This window comes from Acomys minous (assembly GCF_964271855.1).
Source record: "Acomys minous genome assembly, chromosome: 11".
Lineage (NCBI taxonomy): Eukaryota > Metazoa > Chordata > Mammalia > Rodentia > Muridae > Acomys > Acomys minous.
Genome location: NC_140492.1, coordinates 104,127,825 through 104,155,526, shown reverse-complemented (window position 1 = coordinate 104,155,526; position 27,702 = coordinate 104,127,825). Strand labels below are relative to the sequence as shown.

Here is a 27,702-nt window from a genome sequence, read left to right as displayed (position 1 = left end):
TGCAGCTAATGAGCCACAGTCTGAGCCTGATATCTTCCTTCATTCATCAACTATCAATTCAAATCTATGCCTCACCTCATCTCTTTCGGGGGTACTTAGCGTGATGTCTCAAATTCCATCAGTGTGGTTTGCCCTTAGGAATGTCTACCACGTTGTAATTTGTCACTCCAACGTTAGAGTAGTGCCCACCACCACCAGCACCATTGTCCCTTTCTGTACTTGTCCTGAAGAAACATAAATGAAGACGGGAAATTTCACTATAGCACCGGTCGGTGCTTTATTTGTAGTGTCTACAACGCTCACTTAATATAAAACGCAACTTGATCCTGCTCCCGTGGTTCAAGCTAATGTTAGTCCCATGTGTGGAGCAGTGTCTCATAGTTTGTTATGTGATTGATGGCTTCTTCCTCCTTCTCAATCCTTCTTTGGGTAGTAGGCATTGCAACATGGGAGGGAAAGAGTAATAATACTCAAAATGAGGATGCACCAGCTGAGGGAACATAGGATTTGCCTGGATGCTACTTATAGTCAACCCAGAAAAGAGCCTTATGGACTAATTTTACTATATGCTGTTTGTCTTTCAAATCATACTAAAACATTTTCAGACTCTCAGATAACAAACTTTGAACGGTAATGAGAGATTTACTGTATAAACGGACAATGCTTAGGCCACATCTTACAATAGAGTTCTCACCCACAATTTCTAGAGCAGCCAGTCTGGTCTGGGAATCTAACTTGCAGCTTCTGGAGCAATCAGCTCAGACTGGACAGAATGTGGTCTATGGCTGGCAGATCCCTTGCTCAAACTCAGCCCCAACAGGTAAAGCTAAACATTCTTCATAAACTCATGCTCTAGGTGTCCGCCTTGTTAGCCTGCAGCTTCTCCGCCCGCAGCTGCCGTCAGAGCACACCTGTCAGTACTTGTCTTAACCACAAAGCGTTCCCGTGCCTCTGCTTGCTTGAGTTTATGCCAGATACAACCGGCAGAGCTAACAACTATTGCTGCAGTATATACCGAACCGATGCAGAGCCTCTGTTTGTCCTCGTTTGTATGGTCTTTCATTATATCCCCTCCCTTTACAAAAGAAAAGGTTTCCTCTTGCTCTAATTTCTGGAAAATTAATCATCATATCTGCTCCTCACTTCCAGTGATGTCCACAAGGCATTTGTACAGGGCTGTTATGGTTTACATCTAGATGCTTGGACTCTCGTCTAGATGTATCTCTGTGGCATTAAAACATCAATGCCATCACTTTAAAAATACCTTTGCTTCTTGCTGCCTGTAACTGGCATATTGGCCTTTTTAGTATTATTAAAAATCAGAGACACAGCCCAGTGGTATTAGGGAGAGTTTTATTGTAAAGATAGCAATACCTACACTTTTACATGTTTCCAAGTCTACAAAAACTCTCAGAGCAGAGACTTCCTTGTGTCTGTCACACCAGCAGACAGATTACTCATAAACTGGGAAGGAAAAATCACTTCCTGCCAAACTGTGGCAGCGGCGGGGGCACTTTAATGTCTTGGCCTCTCTCCAGCTTCTTCTCACAATCCACCAGGTAGTTGACGCCGTCGATAACGATCTGGACAAGCTCAACCTTGAGAGAGAGAGAGAGAAAGAGAGACCAGGAAGAGACATGATGAAGAAAGGAAAAGGAAACGGGATTAGTTGGAGCCGAAGCTGCCTGTGGAGCCCTGCTGGACACAACTGTGTAGGCATAAATATGAACTTTGCACTCAGCAGGACTTCGTTACAGTCAGGGCACTCGTGTGAGGGGGTCATCCTGAGGCTGGGAGCAGGTGTGGAAGAGGATGGGTAGCATAAGGTTTTCTCTCAAGTTTTCTTAGGGTGGGGAATCCTGTGAGGACATTTTTTATACTTGAAATCATTAGGTTCCATCCCTGTTGTAACCTGCTTGAAACTGTAGCTCCTCTGTTAGTTAACACCTGCTTTCGTCTTTATGACAACAGAAGCCATTTTTGTTTTTAAGTCTCCATTTTGAGCATAAGGTGAAACTAAGTTCAGCTTCTCGGGCTGTACCTGCCTGGGAGCGTGAATAGCCTTTTACTTACAATTCAATTCTGGTTGTTGTTGTTGTTGTTGTTGTTGTTGTTGTTGTTGTTGCAGCTATTGGCTGTCCTTTTTTAAATGCTTTTATTTTATTACATGTGGATAAAACAAATTACATACAACAGGGAGAACCATGTGACAATCATGAGAATAATGAGTTCTATATATGTTACATTCATAGTGCAATTCTTGCTGAACGTTCTGCTTGAATTAATGATATGTCCCCTTATTCCAGAATGATGGGCAACTGGGAAGTCCTCAAGCCTATACCTAGCCAATCAGTTTAAAATGCTTTGTCTAGCCACCTGGATACAATGTACTCAGAATAAAATAGATTCTTCTTGTGTTTAGCTAATCAGGATGATGTAATGCTACCCCCCCCCACTTCCCACCTGGTTACATAGTTATAGTTTTTCTTATAAAAGAAAAAGCCTGCCTTAGAAACAGACCAGTGTCGCAGTTTGGCTCCTGAGTCCACTGTGTCCCTGGTCATGGTCAGTCTTGGGGTGCTGCATTTAATAAACCATCAATATCTCACTGAGACTGGTGCTCAAGTGGTTTGTGTGGCAATTTTTGTACTAAAAAATCCTCTTTCTTTAAAAAAAAAGTGTGTGTGTGTGTGTATAAGAAAGAGGGGTACGGAGTCAGAGAACAATTTTATCACTTTTCTTATTATACCACATGTTCCAAAATTGGACATGGGTCTTTAGGCTTGTGTGGCAAAGCTATCTCCCTGGCCCACATACTTCCTTTTTCTTCTACAGATTTATTTAATATTTTCTTATTTATTATGTGTATGCATGTGTGCCTGAGTAACAGTCTGTGTGTACTGCATGCATGCGGGTGCAAACAGAGGCCAAAGGACATCAGATTCTCTGGAACTGGACTTGCAGAAATCTGTGAGCCACCATATAGGTAATGGGAATTGAACTTGGGTCTTCTGCCAAGAGCAGCAATTACCCTTAACCAGTAAGGCATCTATCCAGGCCCCATGTACCTTTTCTTCGTCAGCCTCTTGTATATAAGACTATGCAATGACTTCTGCGTGTTATTCTTTGGATACAAACTCTGAGCAGCTTCCCAACCCTCTGAGCACTGAACGTGCTCAAGACACAGTTATCCTTATTTACATAGTGTAATAGTGTCTTCTGGAGAAATTGTTCTAACTAAATCATGCTTTCTCTGTGATAGGAAAATAGACTGCTTAAAGCAAATTTTACAAATTAGAACAAACTATGCTTTTGAAATTTTCTTGCTTGGAAAATGTTAGAACTTTATTGTTCGTATATTCATTAAAGGCCATTTACCTATGATTAGGTTTTTTTTTATGGGGACAGGGATTACCAGCTAAATGAAACACACCACTGCCCAGAGGCTAAGCTAAGATGGTAAGCAAAGGAAGGCTCCTGGAAATATAGCCTACTCTGTAAGCTGAGAATGAGTGGCAAGGGAGGCAAGACCAGTGTGTTCAGAGGGTGCAGCAGGCCTTACACACAAGGAGCTCAGTTCCCTTCCACCTGCTTTTCATTCAGAAGGAACCTGGGGCCAGAAAGCCAGCTATGTCTAGTTGAGCCCAACGTCCCCTTCTCTGACTAGATCTGTCCTGTGCTGGACAAGGTGTGATGGCGTGAGCTCCTCGTTCACTTCTGGTGGGACTCTGTCTTAACCTTCCAGGAGGGAACTTGGTCATGTATAGTTTTCCCTCTTCCTTCCACAGGATTATAGGCCATCTAGACCTGTGATCTGAGTCATAAACAAAGTTGGTTAAGATCTCAATCAGAAAATACTAAACATATAATGGAATGTCTTTACCATATAATCACCAAAAATCAAGTATTTGGATGTCAAAGCATTTTTCTTGATTCGTTTTGAAATTCTGTTTGTTTCATAACACTGGGATCAGATCTAGGGCCTCGCACCTGCCAGGCAAGTGCCTTACCATTAAAGTATACCCCTACTGGGGCTGGAGTCAGGGCTCAGCAGTTAAGAGCACATGTTGCTCCTACAGAGGACATGGGTTTGGTGCCCAGTACCCACATGGTGGCTCACAACCATCTGTAACTCCAATGCCAGGGTCATTGAGGCCCTTTTCTGAATTTCTACATGGTTCACATATAAACATTCAAGAAAAACATACATCTACATAAAATAAAACAAATCTTCTAAACATCTGACACAAAGAAAATAATTTTAAAATCTATTTCTTTATCCCCCCAATCAAGTTACTTGATAATATTTATTGTTGTGATAAAATAGTCATGAATTATAAAAAGTGCTATAATACAAAATATGTGCTACGATAGTATCTTTTAATGTGTTCTGGACAATTATTAAAAGGAGTAAGAAGAAATTTATGATAATATTCAAAACGATAATGAGGGCTACTGGATTAAATACACATGGTTTTAAAAATACTTTCAGACATTTTTCTAGGTTTTATAATAATCCCCTAGAAATGTACAATAAAACAGTAAGCTATGTTTGATCAGTACTATGCAGATTGAGAGAACAACTTTATATGGTGGCCCTTCATAGTTAGTCTTCCGACCAGAGGCTGCGTCCCAGATTGAAATAACTCACTGTGCTGACCCTACTGGCAATATGTTCTTAGTATTCAGTCATGTGTTCCCAAGTGACCGCTCAAGACCCATCTCAGTCATGGTTCCCACGTGTCAATGAACCCACTGTTCCTATGTCCCACAGGAGTCCCTAGACTTTAGCTATCTAAGATGCCAACATGAAGGCGACTAGCATGTGGTCTTCAGCAAAGGAGGTTCCAAATCAAGAGAGATTTTCACCCTTTCCACTCTCAGAGGGACAGCACATCTGTTCTCTGAGTTCATGAGGATACGATTACTGCTGCCCTTTAGCATTTGCGAGCCCCTGTTGCTGGAGATGGCTGAAACCGCTCCCAAGGGGCTGGCCAACAGCAACAGTTCCACTGCGGTTCCTTGGCTCGCCTACCAGTGCTCAGAAAGGACTGTGTATCTCTCTTGCACTATTTTCCAGGCAAGAGAAACACAAGAGTGAACAGGTAACTCGGGACTCGGTGGGGAACAAGTGTGGGGACGGAGGCAGGCTGTGGAGGCTGCTTCCTCACGTCCTCCTGCTCTTAGGCTGACCTTGCGAGTCCACGACAGAGCGAGAGGGACGTTACCTCTGATCTACCGATCCGATCAATGTTAGAAATGTCGTATACGTCCGCCACGGCTGCAGTGTCCACACCGCCTGTGCCGCGCTTCTGGAGCCTCAGGTTCTCCAGGATCTTAGAAAAGCGTGGGTCCTAGGAGAAGAGATATTGTTGCAGTCACTGGGCGAAGATGCAACATAAGAGACGGTAACCGTTAGTAAAGTATTTACAATGTACTTAGGCTTAAAGCCTTCCAACAATCTAATGCTATTACTTTCACCCCATCAAAGTCCATCTTCTGGTGCTGGAAAAGAAAATGTCTAACACAGGGCATGGGTGGTCTAGATCTTTAATCCTAGTATTCAGGAGGCAGAGGCAGGTGGATCTCTGATACTGAGGCAGCCTGGTCTAAGCGCCTGTCCTGACTCCAGGACAGCTAAAGCTACTTATTAGCCTAAAGCACGGGGGGGGGGGGGGGGGGGGGGCGGCGCGGAGGTGGGGGGGAGTACCTGACACCAGGTCACTTATAAATAATATAAGCACTTTTGGCTCACCGTTGGTTTAAGTCCTCCCTGGCTCCGGCACCTGCTTCATATCTGGTGAAGACTGTGTGTGTGTGTGTGTGTGTGTGTGTGTGTGTGTGTGTGTGTGTGTGTATGTGTGTGTGTGTCAAAGGGCATCACACAGTTAGACAGAGCATATGTGATAGCTTGGATCTTCTTGTACAGCCACTAATGCTATCATGGAGTTCAAAGCTATCTCTGACATATAAACTTGTAGGGGACAATTGAAGCTATACCAACTCCCACACTCCAGATGAGCAAACTGCTCCTGAGGAATTAACTTGCCCAAAGTCAGACACCTAGAAGTTGGCAGAGCTGCAACTGAACTTTCAGTATCTGACTCCCAGTTAATCTTCCAATAAATACACACACATATATTTGCATGTTGGTGCCTGAGTTTGTATGTTTGCTACTCACCTGTACATAGCTTTATTGTTATAATTAAAATCCTTCTCTTAGCATTGGGATTTTGAATAACAAAAAACATCATGTGCCTTCTTGTTAGGCAGCACATTTTTCTAAAATTATTTCAACATCCTTGATTTACTTTGTGTGTGTGGAAGAAACGATTAGCTCTGCATCAGAGCCCTTTACCTTTTGCCCTAGCCTTGGCCCTGAAGATGAAGCCACTTGCTTGCTAAGTTCTTTCCAACGGAATGAGTGGAAGTGACATATGCCCTCTCCTTTTCTCACATTCTAGAACGTGGAGGCTGACTGTGACTGTGCAAACGGGGACCAGTGAGGTTGCTCAGTGACCATGGTGCCTGCTGCTGCCAAGCCTGATGTCCTGAGTTAAGTCATCAGAACCAGGAAGTTGTCCCCTGGCCTCCGCTATATACCCACATGTTCCCGCAAACTGCATAAAATACAACTACAAAATGTAAAAAAAACCAAAACAAAACAAAAAAAAAAAACCCTTCTCACAAATTGCACAAGTCTGGCCCAAAAATCTACGCTTGCCTAAGCCCTCCCTCGGGTGTAAGGACAGGGCTAAAGGAACCGTAGGGAGCAGAGCAGGGCAGCCCACACACCTACCCCACCCCCTTGTCACAGGCCTGAAACCTTTTATCCTAACTTAACAAAAAGACTTTTAAGCCAAATTTCGTCCTTGTCATCACTCTTCTATTGCAGGTGGCAAACCTTGGGGTTAAGTCATGAACACTGACATTTTCTCCTGCAAAGAAATCATATCTGAGCTGGTCCCGTTGGGACCACAACAAAGTCCCTGGCCACATGCAGTAGTTACCTTGCTGAGCTTCGGGATCCTAACGTGGACGCCAGCTCGCAGTCCAGTTCCAAGGTTCGAAGGGCAAGTCAGAATGTATCCTAGGCGCTCATTCCACATGAACTCCCAGCCTCGTTCTTGGATTAATCGCTCCACCTGCAAATGCGGCAACAATGAACAAACGGCAGACTTCCCAAAGATCCCCTCCTGCAGGTCATCCCGAACACCAGGCACAGAGAGACTAGCACAGCACATGAGTGAAACTGTAGTGGATCTATATGGCACTTGTACTATAATCTCCTGTTGGAATACACACGTGATCCTGTTAAATCAAATGACCATGTGAAACATTTAATGTTCTATGTTCTCAATAAATGTCAGCTGATACCCTTTCTCATGCATAGACTAGGAAAAGACAGGAATTCTCAGCAGTTTAGCTTGTGAGAATCTATTCTGCTTCATCTCATCCAATCCTGTGTCCCTCCCCACCCGCTGCCACCCCCATTCCATTCACCCCATCTACCCCCATCCCATACCATTTTATCTAGCCACGGGCACCCCTCCCCGCCAAGAGAGAAGTCAACCCCCTTTCGGAAGCACTGCTGTGAAAGACTGGGTTCTTAGGAGAAAAAAAAAAGGAGTTCTGCTTTGGAAGTTTCCAAAGTTATCTTTTTTTAATGGAAAATTACGGGGCTAGAGCGATGGCTCAGCACTGGAGAGCGCTGGCAGCTCTTCCAGAGGACCCCTGTTGAATCCCAACACCCCTAAAGTAGCTCACAGCCATCTGCTGCTCAGGCTCAGGGGATCCAGTGCCCTCTTCTGGCCGCCAGGGGCACTGCATGAATATGGTGCACAGACACGAGTGCAGGCAAAACCCTCATACATGTAAAATAAAATAATAATAGAAAATTTAAAATACTTACACATAAATGGAAACTAGAGAAACTTTATGTTGACAACTATCTAGAAACCCCTGATGGAATCTTACTTCCTTTAGTCCACGACAGAATCGCTCAAATACTCGTTTCATATTGCCTCCCCGTTCCATCGAGATTACCCTGGTGTGGTCTTCCTCATTTATCCAGATGAGAAATGTCTTGTCGTAGTTATGCCTAACGAAGACAGAGATGAGGCACTTCTTGTTAATTGCGTTTATCTCAACACATGAAAATTCTCATTGCCTCTACAGCTTGATTGCTGCGTCTCTCCTTCCCCGTTCCCTGGATGCCCCTTAGCTCTTAATTGTGCTGGAACAAGTAGCACGGAGTAATGATGCCTCACAGAATGGGGGCTGCGACTAAACCCAGCCATTAAGGACGCCGCACGTGTTTTTACTCCCACAGGATCCTTCCGCTCCGCTTCCCCTCGCTCTTCAAACAAGATGACAACAGCTCACCTAGGATAGCATTTCACTCTAATGCAAGGAGGAGTGTTTTGGCTCCTAAGAAGTTCAGCCAAACGCTTGTGGTTCTTGAAAAAAAAAATGTGAGGCAAGGATGGAGAAACTTTTCCTGTACCACAAGAATCCCCATGCGTTCGCTACACAGAGCTACATGTCTACGCTCCTGTGAACACTCTTCCCCGCTCCCGTTGGGCACAGGTGGGATAACTCACTACAGAGGCCGAGGTAGGCTGAGGACCGCTAGAAGAGGTATGAATACACTGGGCAGCCATTCCTCCCTTCCTGACTTTAATTATCAATATTGATATTTTTCATTTTGTGTTCATGTGTCTTAAGTTTACAAACAGATTCTCTAGCTAATATGAAGTATCTTTCTTTTGAGTAGTCTGCCCCCCAGCTCACATTCCTATACCTCTTTTTTAAAAAACCACAACACATACACTCACAAACACACACATACACACATACACATTCAGACACACACACATGCACACACAGATATGATCACACACTGACACACATACTCACATACACACTCAGAGACACTCACATGCACATGCACAGACACACAAACACATACTCACATACACGCATTTATATACACACAGAGACACACACTCAGATACATACAGACATACACATATGCATGCACATGCACACACACACACACACACACACATAGAGTTTTCATATAGACTTCTTTCCCGTTTAGCTCAAGCCCCGCATGCTGTCAGCTGTAGTCCACAGCAACCTCGGGTTAGAAGCAGCAGGCAGTTTGAGATTCTCCACTCTCAGGAAAAAGATGAAAACTTTGTCCATACCAGATTCCCCTGGCATCTGGCCAGTCACGGGCCATCCCAGCACATGTCAGTAAAGGGGACACTGGCTTATCAAACAGAAAGTGGTCCTGTGGGCCAAAAGGGACAAAGCCGAGACAAGAGTCTGTGAGACTAGGCATGGCCCAGGTGATCAAGTTTCACCTTACAGATAATAAGGCCTCTCCAGCAGGCCAGTGGTTCTCAGATTCACTGTGTCTGGACCACCTCGGGAGCTTTTAATAACAAGAACACCATTGCCCAGAGCTCATACAGAGACAAGATACCAAGTATAAGGGGCGGGGGCTTCTAAATAGAAGCTCTAACAAGTAGGAGCCCCTGGAGACTCAGAAGAGGAGAGGCTGGGGAGCACTGGTCCAGGAGAAAGCTCACGCATAAACAGGAAGCCAGGGTGGCTGCTTAAGGCAGATGTAGGCTTGCTCTGTAACAGCAGGCAGGAGGATGGCCAAGTCCGCACACACCAGGAGAGAGGTGGACCAACTAGATATTTCCTGTGTGGTTTGGAAATGGCATGTTTCGTGTAATTTACATCTGTGATAACGGAATCATGTTTCTTCTTCTCTTGGAGTTTAGTTAAACATTACTTTTGAGATTGACGTCCTTTTAAAATTTGTGCTAATGAGGAAATAAACAGACTTGAGTCCAACACTTGGGAGGCCGAGCCAAGAGGATTGCTGTGTGTCTGAGGTCAGCGTAGGCTAAGTACTGAGACTTTTGTCTCAGGAAACCCCAAAGGACCGGTGTTCTGTCTACCTAGAGCCGGTGAGAAGTTTGGGGGCGCTGGGAGGCAGCGAGGTTCTGGACCAGTTAGGGGAACCACCTTAATTTCCTACCTATATCCTTCTCAGCTTCCATCAAGGCCTGCATGAGATTCCCACATCCAAGATCCCCCATGCACCTCCACCCTCCTGTGCCCAGGCCAGCGCCCGTTTTGGAGTTTCCTCTTCAGACTTTAGCCATGGCTTGACAAGATTTGAAGCCTCAACTCCTTTCTCACACTGAAGCTGTGAAATCCCCAAGGCCATTTTTAAAATATATTTTATTAATTTATTCATATTACATCTCAATTGTTATCCCATCCCTTGTATCCTCCCATTCCTCCCTCCCTCCTGTTTTCCCCTTACTCTACTCCCCTATGACTGTGACTGAGGGGGACCTCCTCCCCCTGTATATACTCGTAGGGTATCAAGTCTCACACTCTAGGTGAGAGAAGCATGGGAGAATGGGGAAATAGAAGAATCCAGAGGGTCCTAGAAACCTATAAGAAGAACATTATGATGGGCAGATCTGGGGCCAGGGATCCTGCTCAAACTATGACACCAGCCAAGGACAGTACAGGCAGTAAACTTCAAACCCCTACACAGATCTAGCCAATGGACAGGACATTCTTCACAGTTGAGTGGAGAGTGGGGTCTGACTTTCACACGAACTCTGGGGCCCCATATTTGAACACATCCTCTGGATGGGGAATCCTGGTGACACTCAGAGAAAGGATAGCAGGCTCCCAAGGCCATTTTTAGCCCTGCGTGCCGTGCCAACTCTTATAGCAGATAGAAGCCTAGACTGAGCTGCGGGTCCAGCCTCTTCCCAGGCAGCCCCTGGGTGATTTACCACCTACTTACATCAATGAGCCGTTGCTGATCCTGCTCCGTCATCTCAGACAGCTTGTAGTAGCGACCAGCCAGGTCTCCTTTGAGGCCCTCCAGGGCAGTGATGGCCACGTTCTCCACCTCTCTTCTCTCCGCCCGGGAGCAAGCAGGAGGCAGGCTCAGCCCTCGGATGCTGCGACCAGTGCGCACCCGAGAGGACAACACATAGCGCTCATCAAACTGCCCGTGAGTGATCTGCCGGGTGGAGGAGCATAGTGGAGTGTCACCATAGTACCCACAGATCAGTCTTCCGGCCTGATGCTTGCCTGGAAACCTTCAGGCATTGCGTTACAGAGAGCATGACTGGCCCCTCCAGCTTTGAGGTAGCCCTTAGTTAAGTAAAGTGGGGTCTGGAGTACATGGCTTTGGTTGGAGTAAAATGCTGTAGGAAAGTTTAAAGTTCTCATCAATTAATGGTCCCCTGGGGGGATTTTTAAAGGAGATGATTAACTTACTCTGGCCTTCTAGGGGATGTGCTGAGGGTAGGCCATCTTACACCTTCCAGGGACATCTAACGAGGGTAATGACTCTCAGCTTCCCTCCTCTGCCTGTGGAGTCAGGAAGTCCTGCATCGTAGGAACAAGAAATGGAGGCTGGAGCCTACCTTGGATGCGTCCAGGTCCGTAGGATGCTTCATCACCTTCGGGTCATAGCCGTTGTGTCTTAGTTTGATGACAGGATCAAAAAGGTCAGCAAATACCTGCAGGCAAGAGTGTCCTGTGACTGGCTCCCTTGATAGCAAAGAACTTTTGCTTTCACTTTCCCTCAAGGACCTAAGGGCCAGGGTTGATGGCCTCCTCTGAATCCTCCAAAATTCTCCATGCTACTGCTGGGACCATGTATATAAGAGGAGACTAGTGGCAGACATGGGACTTCTACACCAAGGATGAGATTAGATCCAAGAAACTTGATGAAGCCAGGAGTTTGTGCTACAGTAATAAAAAGATGTCTCAAACTACAGACACACAACCCAACCCAATAACCCCCAAAACAAACACTTGAAAGTATTTCTCACGAACACGCAGCATTTTGTTTTAGTTTTCCTGTACCAACACAGCCTTTTGACAAGCTTAGAAGAGCTGTTATGCAACTAACCTCTCTATGAGAGGGACATTGGCACAGTAAGGGGGAAAAAAAAAAGCATTGTCCTAGGAAGCTATACATCTTATAATCCCAGAAAGGATTCCTGATAGTTCTATGGGAGTTGTCTTCCTGTTACTGGAGCCCTTTCCTGAGAAGTCACAAAGCTCACTCCGAAGAGAAGATAAAGCCACCATGATAGTGCAGGGTAGTCCGCAACTCTGAAACCAGCAGCCCATGGTCTTACCTCATACGACTCCTCGTCACCAGCCACCATGCCCACAGTCTTTATGAAGGGGTGGCCGGGGTTGTCCACTCCGGTTTGGATGCACTGGTCCAGGGTGTAGCCATTGGGTGTCATCTTGTTTCGGAGTTTGGCATAGATGGTAGGAGTGAGGCACTCAGCCATGCAGTTGTTGTGTTTCCTCAGGTCAGGGTAGTCTGCGCTGTGGGAGGAGAGAGGCTGTGGGCCAGTAGCCCCAGGAAAGGGCTATCAAAGACTCAGTTTCTCTGTGACCTTCAACCAGGCTCTCTTGGCCCAGCGAACACAGGGGAAATTGGATAGAGACACCTACAAGGCCTGGCCTGAGCAAGCCAGGCATAAGAAAAGCCAGTGTCATGACCACTGGAGAAAAGGACATGGCTCCACCTAGTAGGAAACACCCAGGTATTTACAAAAGCTACAGAGGAAAAAGAGGAAAGGGAGTCAGAAAACGCACTGAAATCATACGCAGATTTCTCTTCTGCCCTGATGTGTTGGTAAAATTGAATGACAGCCATAGTCTGGTCTCTTGGGGAGGAGGCGTGGGTTGGCGAGTCAGACACAGAGCTGCCTACAATGCTGCTCATTTTTCTGTCCACTGCCACAGGACAAGCTCAACAACAACAGAGACCTGGTCCATCTTCAGAGCACTGCCTCAGCTATGGACCCAAGCATTTGGTAAATATTTGTTGGGATAACACAGAAGGCCACCACATTGGATGCCATCTTACCCTGGCCATGTACTGTGTGGGGAATATGAACTGTGGGACACCGTGGACTCAAACACAGGTGACTTCCTCCTCAGCGATTCCTGGGGTGCATGGTTGCTCTGACTGCCTCAGAGACAGACGATTCTGTCAGACAGTAAATGTCTCCGAGAGACACCTTAGTTGTTTTCTCTTCTCTACTCCCACCTACATGGAATCCTCGGACATCCTCACACTGCTCAGACTTCTCGGTGTGTTGATGTCTTAGACACAGTAAGGTTCTGAGGCATGGGAATGCCTGACCTCATCTTGCTGCCCCTCCACTTTCTGACTATGGTGACCTTTTATGTTCACACTTAAAATCTATACCATGATGGCATTTCCTAAAATACAGTAGAGCAGTGAGTGGAGCATGGATCTGCTATCCAGGGGCCTGGGTTTGCATTTAGCTGCACTAAGTACATAAATTTGGCCCCAGTATTTCTAAGTCCTTACTTCATTACTAAATGATACCAGAAAGAATCACATGCCATGTGAAAGTGCCTAACATACATGTTAAGAGATAGTCTCATAATCTAAGTGCTCAATGCAAACTATCACTGTTATTACTATTTAACTGGACAGCAGGCTTTGGGCAGAAATGATGTCATATTTCCTTCTCTTTGTCACAGGTAACTAGGCTTGCTGTGTTTCAAAAAAAGACTATTAAGTTTGACCTAGGCATTTAGAAAGACAAAAAGAAGGATTCTCAGGCACTGAAGAGATAGGTAAAAAGTTTAGGACACTGTCTGTTTTTTCCAGAAGACCCAAGTTCAATTCTCAGCACTCCCATGGTAGCTTCTTTAAAAACTCAGTTATGTTATATAAAGATGTTTTTGTTTTAATCCAAGATATGGGATATGGGGGCTACTCCAGTTTGTCCACAGCTGATAACTGTGGAGGGTGCATGATCTTTGTCAACAGGGAACTGCCTCGTGCAGTGGCATGGTCTTTGCCAGTTGGAAAAATATGAGAGCTGAGAGCCGGGAGGGAGGGAGAGAGAGAGAGAGAGAGAGAGAGAGAGAGAGAGAGAGAGAGAGAGAGAGAGGAAGGCCTTGAGAAGAACTCTTGGGAGAGATGGTTGGAGGAGGAAGAAAAAGCTGCTGCATGCTATTGCTGGATGAACGTCCTGATGATAGAGATTGCTATTGCCCCAAAGATCCCAACGACCCTAAACATCAGGAAGTAGCCAAAGAGAACTACGCCCCTTTGCCCCATTAACCTTCTTTCTCTCCTACCTGATGTTGGGGTTAGAAGGGATTAACGTGGAGAAGGGAGAAAGAGATATAAAATGAATATAAATAAATAAAAATAGACTTTAAAAGTACGCCTACAGGCACTGCAGGCACATGGTGCACAGATATACCCTGGGGCAAAACATCCGTACTAATGAGATTAAACAAACAAACAAATAAAAAGGATTCAGTAAAGAACACATGTCTGGTTGGCACTGAGTTATTCTAAAGCCAGGAGGACTCACCTTGGGGGAAAGAGCTTGTGCTGCTCCCGGGCATCAGCTGATACCTTCTGCCTGTTCAGCAGGTAGCCAGTGGTCAGGGCACTGGTTCCCAGGGTAGTAAACAGCAGAGATGCATTGCGGCCAGTTAGCAGCTTAGAGAAGGCACTGGCCATCCTTCTTCTTGTCTGAGTGTCTAGAAGCAAAAGAGCTGTGTCAGAGATCACCATAAGATGGTGCTGAGCTGCAGCATGGAGGGCAGCAGGCGAGAAAGCAATCTGCGGGGGGCGTGGCCCTGCTTCTTGTTTTGTTTATCTATTTCTCCCTTTTAATTTTCTTTACAGTAATTGGGAAAATGAGTATAATCAAATTTTGTAAATGCTCATCCCATTTTCTCCAGTGATTGTAGAGGAAAAAAAAAAAGCAAAAAGTTATCTGTCTCTATATACTATACAAACTGAGTGCTTTCTGGACTTTTCCACTACATAACAGGCCTCTGAGTAGGATGGATTGCTGAACTTCTAAGAGGTACTAGCATTCTCTGAGGACCATTGTCCCACCTCACACACCCAAATAAACTTGTGTCAGAACTCTAAGTAACATGCAAACACATTTGGGTTATCTTAAGACCAAATGCCCTTATGACTTAAAAAGTAAGAGTGACAACAGTGTGTAGGGGTGGCCAGAGATGGTGTCTACAACTTCTGCTCTGGTTTAGGACCCCTGAAAGGGGGTACAGTTGTTCAAAGTTAACAAAAATGCATCCCTTGGCTCCTAGAAGAAGCAGGTTTGAATTGTCAGTTGTAGTGGCACACGCCTTTAATCCCAGCACTCGAGAGGCAGAGGCAGGTGGATCTCTGTGAGTTTGAGGCCAGCCTGGTCTACAAAGAGAGTTCCAGGGCAGCCAAAGCTACACAGAGAAACCCTGTCTAAAACAAAAAACAAAAAATAAAAAATAAAACATATTTCATTTAGGTCTTGGATTCTTGCAGATTAAGATTAAACAACAAACTCTCAACCAAAGATCACAATCATAAAAAAAAGTGAGAAAAGAGAAAAAATAAGAACAGAGTTAGACCTCCAATGACTAAAGGTTATGGATTTGCCAGAGAAGAGTACAGATTGGCTCTAGATAGATATTTAAATAACAGTTATTCACAAATTATTATTTTATTTAAGATGTATAATTAGAATAGTAATTATGATCAAGAAGTAAGACCTATTAAGAATGACCAAGAAACCCAAGCATGGTGGTTCATATATATATATATCACTTCAGCACTTGGGAGTAAGAGGTAGAGGAATTGCTTCATGTTTGAGGCCAACCTGGGCTGATTAGTGAGTTCTAGGCTAGCCAGGGCTGTGTGGTGAGATCCTCCAGACTAACAAGCCAAAGAATAAAACAGGAGGAAAATGAAAGAGAATAAAATTGAACTGTTGGACATGACTGGGAGGCTAATAAGAGTCAGGCACGACGGCACACATTGGGGTAAGATAACACAATAAATAAAGGCTGTACCGTCTCCAGGTGCTCCTACTTTATCTAGGAAAGATGGTTAAACAGATGGTTAAAAAGATAAGGATAGGTGGGGCTAGATGCAAAAATGAAAATTAGCAAGATATTATCCAAGGGATCTTGTACACTGCCTACTTAGAATAAGGCTGCCCAGACAAAGAGAACAGAGGGGCTGAGGACTTGAGGCCGGACAGACCTCCTTGGGACAGAAAGGCTGGTGGCATTGCAGCCGTGCTGAGGCCTTTGGGACCATCAGAGCATCTGTACCTGCTCAAACCAGGGCAGGCAAGCAGGAAGACTGACACGGATGATGCTTACTCCTCTCCACGGTGATGGAAGCCCACACCAGGGAACCCCGGGAATGTGGTGGGAGGAGCGGGCGATGCGAGTTTACATGTAACAGTCATAACTTAGGCTTTCCTTGGCGTGTTATGTTTGGCTAACTTCATCTCATTCTGGTTTTAACTTTCGTTAGTAAAAAGCGGCCTGGTGGCCTTTGCTGTGGAAGAGAGGATGCAGAAATCCGCATTAGCACTGACGGAGGCTCGTGCCTCTCCTCCAAGTTCTCAAATCCATTCAGACCATGAACCAACACAAAAGGTTGGACGAGAGAGCTAAATATCAACAAAACAATATGGCTTCCCCAATTTCATAAAATCACATCCATCTCATGCATACTTCACTCAGGTCATCCTTTCACACAGCTAAACAGACAGAATCCATTATAGCCATGGATTCCATGTGTCTCTCAAGGAAACACGAGGAAGAGAACTTGATGGCAACATTGTCCTACAGAAGCCATCCAAAGGTTACTTCTGGATTGGGATGCCTTGTCTGCTAGCTCATTGCTTTGATACAAAGAACAAGTAACTCTTCTCAGTTCTCTATGCAGCAGGTAAGTCAACAACTCCAGAACCAGATACCTAAATAAGACAATTATCTGCCCACTGACAAAGGGAAGGCCATCCATGGGTTCCTTGAGGTCTACATTCAAGGCAATGGCTTCTGGGTCACAAAACTGGCTGGAGGCTTAGTTGGTTTGGCCATGTCTTTTTGAGACAGGGTCTTGCCAGGTAGCTTAGGTTGGCCTTGAACTCACAATTCTCCTGTGCCTGCCTTTAGAGGCACTTATAGGTGTGTACCTACTCTAACTTGTTCACAAAATATTCACAAGACATCTCAAAGAGACAAAGACATTGGTAACAGCAGCACATTTTTATCCTCAAATAAAATGCTCTAAGGAAACAAAATGGCTATTTCTCTCTGCTGTAGAGAACAGCATTGTGTCTCCATACACTGCTGTGGGGAGGGGGTGTGTGAGGAAGATGAGCACTGGGCAGTGTTAGGAGTCATGCAGAGCTAGCCGTATGCCCACAATTGAAGGCAGGGCTTGTAGGCAGCTTCCTTGGCTTTCACATCCATTGACCCACACTTGATAGGGTCTTATTAAATGCCCAAGTGGGTGTCACAGGAACCTGCGTAGGCTGTCTAGGTCAGTCAATTTAGCTGTAGTACAGAAATTTTTCCTCCTTAAACACCAGCAGCTCCGTGGGCCTCTCTGCTCCCTGGTACTGCTCACTCAGAATTGCATAACAGTAATTATTATAATGTTTTTTATTTGTCAATAACATAGAAAAAGCAAAGCTGGAGAATACGTTCAAGAGCCTATCTCCAAGAACAGGTAGATTATACTGAAGGAACCAGCCCCTTTAAGGACCCCCATTAAAGTCAAAGTCTGGGAAAATGTAAAAGTCAGCCTACTCAGTCTTTTTTAAAAGACCCTCATTAAGGCCAAAGCATGTACATTTTTAGGGGGTCTAGCTTGAACCAAGGACAGACAGATATCAGATCACTGTATGTGTGTGGCAGGGACAGGAAAAACCTTGAAAAGTCTAACTTGACTCAAGGTCTCAGTCTGTGCTCAGACTCAAGGACAACCAGCTGTGTTTAAAATTTTTACTACCCCTCCCCAGCTAAAAAAGTTCCTAAACGCCCCCTGTGACTGCTTCAACCAATCTTTCCCATAGGTCAGCTTGCCCCTCCACCCATTATCCAACCACCAAACGCCAAGACTTGTAACTCCCTGCTTGCAGCTTTTCTGCCCAAATGCCAACCAGTCACATACTGTAAAACTCATTTCTTTGTCTAAAACCTATTAAAAGGCCTGTGCCTCTGTTTCTCGGGGTCTACAGCTTGAAAGAGCTGGACAGACCCCATCGCGATGGCTCAATAAATTCCTATTCCTGTGCATTTGCATCGACAATGCACTCCTTCTCTTAGTGGGGACTCTGGGAATAGACTAGAGATCTCTCTAGAGGTCTCAGTCTTACAATACCACAGAACAGGAAACTTAGAGACAGAGATTTTTCACAGTTCACAGTCACACAACTAAGGTGAAAGCAATCAGCTCAAGTATCTATTCTACACCAGACACTCATTTACGTGAAAGCCCCACTCTCGCTGGCAGGTTTTTACAACAAACAAACACCACCTCAGTGTATTTGGATGGAGATGGCCCCCTGGGCTCCCAAGGACTAGAGCTGTGTATGCCTAACTGCTTTCTGTCCTCGTGGGTCCCCCGGGAATACTGAGTGGCTTTTCTCCACCAGGGTTTCCACAACAGAGTAACAGGGGAGAAAAAGAATGGGACCCAAGGCCAATCAGCACCTCAAAACAGTTCTGGGCAGTCCTGAGGGGAAACAGAGCCGGAGGGTGGCCCCAGATGCTCTCTCCACAGGAAAACTATTGACCACAGACTAAGACAGGGTCAGTAGACTGTGGGGTTCAAGATCAAGCAGAGAAAATGACATTGACACGTATCACTGGTACAGATACAGTGTGTAGTGACATGGGAAGACAGAAGGGAGAACAGTGGACGAGTACGGGGCAAAGTAGGTTGTTTAAAAAAAAAAACCAACTTTCTCCCTTGAAAATTTAACAATCTACGATATGGCAGTTTCTATGGAGTTCTTAAATTGGAGGAGGAAATTGTCATGACTCCATTACTATATGCTGGTCACGTGGTCCTAGGGTTTGATGGGTGCCGCCCCATTTCACAATCTCTACAATCCCACAGGACACCCTTATCACTTATCACCTCTGTTTTCTGGTGAGAGAACGGAAGTGAAGAAAGGCCAAACACCAGAGACCACACGGCCTACGAGGAGTGGTGCTGGGATTCGTGGGCAGCTGTCTACCCTCACCATTCACACTCCAAGCAAGCATCCTCTCCCTGGAGTTTGTATGATAAGGGGGCTCAAGTGTCATGGACCTCTGAGACGTATGGCCTGGTAGTGGCATTGTGTGAGGGGCCTCATCAAATCTTAAAAATCCCTCAGCATTCCCTGCCTTCTCCTCTAAGAGAGAAACATCATGTCACACACTACAGAGCAATAATAGAAACTGAGTAAACACCCCCACATCATCAGAGGAAGCAGAAGACCACGATGCATCCATTGTGCCCAACTTAGACAACTGCTTTTTAGGCCTCTTCTAGGTGGAGAAGTAACCATTGCCCTCAGCAACATCAAACTTCACCTACCATTGAATACTACAGAAATAAAGAGCGTTTGCCTGGAAATTGAAGTGGTTATTTAAACGGAGACTGCTATGCCTAGAATTGGTGGTGACTATCACAACAGCCCCAGGGAAAACCCATGACTTGTAACATTATTTCTTTCAAGAGTCCAGACACTGCATAAATGAGGGTAAAACCATAAAAATCACCCAATAAATAATTTGTGCCCAGAGAATCCATTCGGGCCCAAGAATTAAGCCATATGTTCCATCTATCCACTTATCCATCCATTTTTCTTATCCACTTTCCATCTATCCATCCATCCATCTATTCATCCATCTGTCTGTTTATCCATCTATCTATGCATGCATGCATCCATCCATCTATCCATCTTCCCATTTGTCCATCCATCCATTTATCCATCCATCCATCCATCTATCCATCCATCCATCTGTCTATCCAATCATTCATCTACTCAACCCTCCTTCATGTTGCCCTTCCATCAACCCATGTACTCAACAAACATTACAGAATAAATCCTGATGTCCAAGCAGGTTACCGAGAAGAGACTTGATACCCTATGAGCATATACAGGGGGAGGTAATCCCCCTCAGGAACAGTCATAGGGGAGGGGAATAAGGGGAAAAGGGGAGGGAGGGAAGAATGGGAGGACACAAGGGATGGGATAACCATTAAGATGTAACAAGAATAAATTAATTATAAAAAATTTTTAAAAAAAGAAAAAATTTTAAAAAGAAAAAAAATTAACCAGAGTAAATCCTGATGTCCAATATTGGGGTCATCTCAAGAGTTCTGTCAGAGTTCAGGGGGAGACAAACCACTGTCAAGCAGAATGCTATAATTCAAAGGACAGGGTAAAAGCAAAGAGATGAGAAGACCCCAAAGTGCTTCATGGAACAGGAAGGGCTTTCTGGAGGAGGTGAGTGTCTTTGTCACACTGCCAGATGAACAAGGGGAAGGCTTTGGAGGCAAAAGGAACAGAATGCCCAAAGCTGGGTCCAGGAAAGGCAGCAAGCAGAAGGCACAGGGGGCAGGGTGAGGCTGCAGAAATAAGCAGGCCCTCAGTAGGACCAGCATTACAGACATAATTAGTGATACTCTGGACTTGCCTCTGTACACGATGGCAAGAGTGTCAGCATTTGGGATAAAGGAAGCATTTTAGTGGATTTAAAGATAGTTGACATCAAACCAAGACTGCCAAATGGTGGTCTGTGGACTGTTACCAGTTATTTATGACAGAAACACAGAAAGCCTGTAGAGTGTTTACAACCCTTTGATAGAGTGCTTTTAATTTCAGCTGACATTTCACACGTGTCTATTTTATTTTTCTAGTAGTTATACTTTATTCTATCTTACAAATGAGTGCATCTGTTATGGATCACACTGATCAGTTTCACAGGGGCTAAAATCTGGGCTGGTCTACCTCCTAGAAGTTGTGAGGATTGGAAGAGCTGTTGGCGCTCTTCCAATCCTCCTTTAAAGCATGGGTGGAAAATAATGGAGCTTCTATGCTGAACTTGATGAAATTGGTGAGAAAGGGGAAAAGAGTCTGTAGACCAGGCATGGCTTCCAGAACAATCCAGTCAAGAGCCAGAGGGAGAGATGGGGAGAGATCTTCCTGGGGAGAGATGGAAGAACCCCTGAGGTGTCCAGGGCCTCTGTGGCAAGTGAGATGTAGATGTGAATCAATCTTGGAGGTTACCCCAGTTTCTGGTTTGGGTGGCTAACTCCACATGTATCCATGTCCTACAGTTGGGTTCTGGCTGGAGAGCAGCTTTGTGGGGTACAGGGTGGGGGAGCATGGCACTTAGATGGGAGGCAAGAGATTAATTTGTGAGGTATTCCAGGGGGAATGTGCTCTTGCAGGTGTCCTTAATGAGCGTATAAACATCCATCACTTGAAAAGCCACTGTACCCATCTGGGAAGAACAGTAATTATCTAGTTACTACTTTGTTTCATAATTCCTGCCTGGCATCCTTCCTGAGCCATCACCATAGAGTCAGAGACGCAGAATCACGAGCTGACAAGGGCACAGCATGTGAACAAAGGTCTTGGAACAACAGGGCCTGGGATTGGGCACACCTTTTTTAATAGTTATTATATTAATTATATTATATATTATATTATTAGTTTTATCTTATTGTATTATGACCATATCAGTTATCATTAATATATTATTAATTGTCTGCAATAATATATTATGTTAATAGTTATTACTTGTTGTCTTCAGAAATACTACACTCTCCATGTCTTAGTGTTCAAGCAAGCCTGAAGAGTAAGGATGTGGCCCACATCAAGTCTTCATAACAGGGCCTCGCACTCACTCAGGACTAAGCGAGGGCTAGCACCCGCAGCTATCCCCTAGCACTGTTTCGAAAAAGCCACTTCCAGATGCTTCCCACAGAGTACTTAAAACATTCTTCCTACAACCCCAAAACACCCCCATATCAGAAACAGACCCTGTTCCAGGGAAAGGTCTGCAGGTCCCTCACTTAAGGCAGGCACAAGTTGCTAACCCAGACTTCCCAGAGACTGGGCAAGGTCACAGCTGGGCAACTGTAACGCATCAGTAGGGCTACATCTTCACAAGACCCTATGTACCCTGCTCAGGTACCCTACTTTTCATCAGCTCTCCTAGCCCCTTACTGGTTCTGCTCAGGAAGATAAAGCCTTGAGTCTCAGTTCCTTTCTCTCCTGAGGACACAAGTTTCCCTGGGGCTGGGTATGACAACTGGCCAGGCAAGAGCACTTGGTCCTCCAAGGACATCCACCCAGACGCCAGCACTTTCCTGTCTGCAATTTGCCACCAGATGCCATCTCTCCCTCTGTGTCTGGCATCTTCTCACTCAGTCCACTGGGACTCTTCTGCTCTGTTCCCTGCTGTAGGGCATCCCAGAGCTAGAGAACAGGAGTTTTCTGCAGGCCAAGGCTAGTTAGCTGGCTCAGCTCACCTCTGTGGAAAAGCAGCTGAATAGACTGTAACCGGGGGCGGGGGGGAGGGGGAGGGCATGGTGGAGCCCTCCTTTGGTACTTAAGAGGATCTTTCTGAGTCTAGATGAGATTAATGACTGAATGCCAGAGGTCAGGAGTGAGTGTTGCCCTTACATGGACCCCTGTCTGTCACTGACTGTGGGACCTGGGAGGCTGACGGCCTGGATTTAGAGTCACCAGGACAGCTCTGTGAAGTGCTGTGACCAGCCTGGAAAAGGAAGCAGGAAACAGCCATCAACACAAATACACCCAGGCCAATCATCCCAGCATCACACTGTGGGAGGAGAAATGAAAGTGCCAGAACAGGACAACAGAAGTAGAAAGATCCTTAGAATCTATAGGGGCAAAAAGGCTGGGAGCAAGCAGCCTGTCAGTGGGAGAAGGGTCATAATACATGAATAAAATATGGAAGACCCTGCAGCTGTTGTCTCTGTTTTCCTAGACACATCTTTTATGACTCATTCCTAAATGAAAATGAAAAAAAAAAGTCTCACAGGAATGAGTATGCATAGTTATGGTTTTGGGACAGCAATACATTATATATACACGTGTCTACATGCATAAATATTTGCTTTGGATGAGCATCGGGAGTGTTATTGGAGGTTATTCATGAAGCACTAAAGGGTTAGTTCACAGCTGTGTATTTGGAGGAGGCTCAGCATCTGCCTTTCTATGATGCGGTGTGGCAAAGACAGAAAGGTGGCAGGCTGCAGCAGGCACCAAGTAAATGGGCCCTTAGGGTCAATCTTTTTCACTCCTTCCCCAAGACTAGTACCTCGGTGATCCCCAAATACCTAAACAGCCTTGGTTGCCCCCTCGGAAAGCCTATTCAGTTCAGCTTTTCCAAAAAATTACCTTAAGTGTTTCATTGAACTGTCTTATTTTATTCATCTCTCTGAGAGCACAATGACGTCCCAGAGTATGCTCACTGCATACCTTAAGATTTGCTGAGCATCCTTTGAACACCAACGCAACACTCACAAAATGAGTTTGACCACATGGGCCCACTCAGCCCAGATTCCCCCATATCCTCACCGGGCAGTGTCTGCAGCAGCTTCCTGGCCTTGCGGTTTGGGCCCTTGTCTTTCCCACCTTTGCTGGAATTCTTCACTTCTACATAGAAATAGCTTCTCATCCCTGACCATCTAGCCAAACCTCCCTCCCTCCCTCCCCCCGGTCTCTGTCTCTGTCTCTGTCTCTCTCTGTCTCTCTGTCTCTCTCTCTCTGTCTCTCTGTCTCTCTCTCTCTGTCTCTCTGTCTCTCTCTCTCTCTGTCTCTCTCTCTCTCTGTCTCTCTCTCTCTCTCTCTCTCTCTGTCTCTCTCTCTCTCTCTCTCTCTCTGTCTCTCTCTCTCTCTCTCGGTCTCTCTCTCTCTCTGTCTCTCTCTCTCTCTCTCTGTCTCTCTCTCTCTCTCTCTCTCTCTCTCTCTCTCTCTCTCTCTCTCTCTCTCGTCTCGGTCTCTCTCTCTCTCTCCCTCCCTCCCTCCCTCCCTCCCTCCCTCCTTTCCTCCCTCCCCTGTCTCTCTTTATTTTAAACTCTATCATGTATTGAGCTCCTCCTTGATCCCAATGATGCAAAGGGGCTTAACATCTTTAGACATTGCAACACTCTTGCCACAAAAGCTTTATTTGGCTGAATGGAAGTCAAGTGGCCTTTTCTAGGTTCCAGTGCCACAACCTGAAATCAGATTTGTCCCCAGTTCTGACCCAGGTTCATGTGGACCCCAGCACCTCATCTGCAGTCCAGCTTTGGCCAGCAGTCACAAAATAATTGTTCTCATAAGTTCAGGACTTGAGGTGTGCCCCACGTCACTCCAAGAGCCCAGAAACGCTTTCACCACAACCACGGCAGGACGCGGGATTGTCGCCTTGGAGCACGTGACTCCTCACTGCGTCCCAGAACATTCAAACTTTCTTACCTTCCTTCCTTCAGGCTTCTACAGAAGTGCCCCGAATTCCAGGCACTTCTGTGCACACTCCACTCTGACGCTAGGTACTCGGTGTGCTTGCCAAGCCTTGCTAGGGGCGCTGCACTGGCCTTGCCTTTCTTGGTACAGAGGCTTGCATTCTCTCTCTTCCTATCCTCTCCCCCTCGACAGGGGCTAGGTATGTATGAGAGGAAGAGGGGGAGGCTGTCGATAGCTCTTACCAGGAGCTCAGGGAATCTCAGGGAAACAGAAGAGCTCTATTACGCTTCATTTGAAAAACATGTGGGTTTTGGTTTGGTTTGGTTTTACAGCATTTGGGTAAACTTGGGTAGAACTTTGGAACTCTAAGCCAGGAAAATTTTATGTGAGTGGTCACGCATAAGAACTTAGCCTGACTAAGCCAAAGACATTGGGATCATGTTCATGCCTACATTTGCTCTCTATATCAAAAAAGAAAGCCACCCTGAGTACTTTAGGCAGAGTGTCAAGGAGCTGTGATTTTTTTTTTTTTTTTGCAGTCCCTGTTGGAGGACCCAGTCCCAGATGCCCAATTTCCTCTCTGGATCCATATCATCATAAACTACCCCACTCCTGAGTCTCTGCACACCCTTGGTATCCTAGAGATGGAGACTCACACGGGCCTCTCTGCCGATTCAGAGTGAGTTCTGGTCCTGCAGTTCACCACGACCATCTGCCTGAGCTTTGCCAGGCTAGGAGGTAGATGAAAGGGATGGAGTAGTGGTAGAACCCCATGCCAGCTGTCAATACAGAGTCACCCCAAAGCAAAGGGTGTCATGAGGTTTTTCCAGCACCAGAGGATTTTCTGAGCAAAGTCTCACGATGCCAGTCTTGTAGCCCAAGCAGAAAATGGCTATGGCTTCCCAGCTCTAAGACAGCAAAGCGATCCAATTACCTCAAGTGACAGGATGCAAGGTCAACCTTGGTGGGCACCCTTGGCCTTCTCTGTCTGACTCAGCAACTAGGAAGTCATAAGCTAAAGACATGGGGTTCCTCCGAGAGAGACGCCAGGTCTTTCCCAACCCTGCTTGTAAAGATGGCCAGGATTCTTTCAGAATTGTCTTTCAAGAGAAAAATGTTTCCAAGAAAATAGGGACCTAAAGGCCACCATATCCTCTGGGCAGGTGTAACAGAGTGGGACGTCATCTTCTCTGATGGCACAGGGGTGCATATGACCTCTGGCGGTCACCTTCAGGGTTGGCTCTGTGGGAGGAACCTGGCTCAACAGACAAGAACTCCCAGAATGCTAGTCACAGATTCCACATGTGACCTCAAGGAAGACAGTGGGTATTCCTCTGGACTGTGGCAGAGATGGGGACACAGGGCCTCAGGGGGAGGGACTGAATTGGTCCCGGACTCAGCCCCCATCCTACCCCTGACCCCCATCGCACCTTCTCACTCCAAACCTCAATTCCTACTTCCCAGCCCTGTCTCTGCTGCTTTTTAAAGAGAGGCTGCCCAGGTTCCCCAGTCCATGTTCTGATGCCATGATTTTTACCACGAAGCTGTGCATAGCTTAGCCCCCAGAGGTGGTCAGCTCTAAGCACAGGGGCCTTGAAAAATGGAGCCTCCCAATGTGAAAGGCATGCAAAGCCTGAGTAGCTGACAATGGGCAGTAAGTCCAGGAAGAAGGACTCTTCCAGCCGCCTCTGGTGTCAAGTCTCCATGAAAGGACAGAGAATTAAAGGGCACAGATGCAACAGGAAGTGAGAGATATCCAGAGAGGAAGCAGCCCAGCAAGTATACAGTTTAACTACCATGGTATTGTCCTCAGTGTACTGACTCCCGCCTCAGAGACCCCAGATCTGCATCCTTGAGTGAGATTCAGAAGACAACGCAGAGCACGAAGGGGACTTTGGTTTGTTTAGCAAGTGCCGCTATCCACACATTCAAAGCAAGGGTTCCAAAGGCATGGACTTTACACACAAGGACAAGGGCAGGACAGATCATGACCGTCCCCACAAGAGCCCAGAAAGGAAGTAAGGAGTGGGCTGCCCCCCAGCCATATGAAGCTTATTTTTTAGTTTCCTTTTAAAAATGGAGCTTTACATAGCTCATTTTCAGTACGTCAGTACATTCAGGAGTGACCCTCTGGAAGTAGCATTAACCAGTTAACAACACAGAATCCAGCCCATTAGTGACTGACTTTGCTCTTTTGGAGAAGCCTCGAGAAACTTCAGTTTTCTAGCTAGCTCATGCCATGTCACCAGGCATCTCTCTTGATGCAAACTGCAGAAAACACTACCAGGCATTAGCAGATTGTTCTCTGCCAAGTTATTAGAGAATGAAGTGTAACATCTAAACTTACCCCAAGTTCAGGGTCCAAAAATAAAATCCTACATTTAGATTTTTTTTTCCCCCACTCACAGAAGTTCTTGATTCACCACGAAACAGAAACACTACAAGCTGAGGTTCTGGCTTCTCCTGTTGAGCTGCCAGTGCTCATGCCCAGGGAAAAGTGGTTCCAGGCAAGGAAGGGCAACCCTACCGCTGCATCAAGTACCCACTTCTCTCTGGCCCACACAATCTCCCAGGAAGTGTTTTCAATGTGGCTGGTGGTGGTAGGCGGCGGGTTCCCCGTGCTAAAGGGAACCACATTGGCTCTAGCACTGTTCTTCTTTGCATAAACCAAGCATTTTGATCATCTCACTGACCTTGAAGCTGGAGGAGTCTGTCCTATGCAGATCCTGCTGCAAGTGCACAGCCAAGAAGTGTAACATGATCCTGTGGGGCTCGGCCTAGAAAAGGCTACTACTGCCCTGGGCGGGGCTGGAGAGTCCTTCTCCACCAATCCCACTTCAGACTTCCTGCCACGTGGCTCCCCCAGCTGTGTCCTTGAAGGCCAGCCCCTGACTCCTCTGCCACTGGGCCAGGCCGTCCTTTCTAGAACCTGCCATTTCTGTGGAGCGTTTTTTCCTGTCCCTTGAATAGGCGCAGCCCTATGACTTGGCCTGCCTGCCAGGTCTGCAGACAGTTCTTGCTCTAAGGGGAGGCTTGGTCCTGCAGCTCACCTGAGGGCAGTCTTAGTTTGAAGGACAAGGGCCAGCAGGGAAAATGACCTGCTAGGAAAACACTTCCCTTGGAAGGGACAGAGGCTTAGCCCTGATGAATAAAGTCTGAGAGGAAGTCTCAGGTGTTGCATTTCCAGCTGTTAGAGAGAGGACCAGGAGCAATCAGGAAGTCCCCCTTACAACTTGTCTGGAACTTGGCTTCAGGGATAACCGGTGACTGCTGTCATCATGTTCAAGATCACGGTATCTGAAGTAGTAACTAGACTTTTCTCACTTTCGAT

General features: G+C 46.0%; 1 protein-coding gene across 1 annotated transcript; it reads right to left on the bottom strand.

Moving 5' to 3' along the window:
* Nucleotides 1-1,334: 1,334 nt before the first annotated feature.
* On the bottom strand, nt 1,335-27,170 carry CKMT2 (creatine kinase, mitochondrial 2). The gene is made up of 10 exons (XM_084801813.1): nt 27,065-27,170; nt 14,445-14,616; nt 12,204-12,402; nt 11,481-11,576; nt 10,850-11,071; nt 9,213-9,298; nt 7,978-8,101; nt 7,011-7,145; nt 5,229-5,354; nt 1,335-1,598 (listed from the first exon to the last, which is right to left on the bottom strand). Exons 2-10 carry the CDS (start codon nt 14,594-14,596, stop codon nt 1,479-1,481), a joined length of 1,260 nt encoding a protein of 419 aa, XP_084657939.1. The 5' UTR covers nt 14,597-14,616; nt 27,065-27,170; the 3' UTR covers nt 1,335-1,478.
* Between the last annotated feature and the right edge of the window lie 532 nt (nt 27,171-27,702).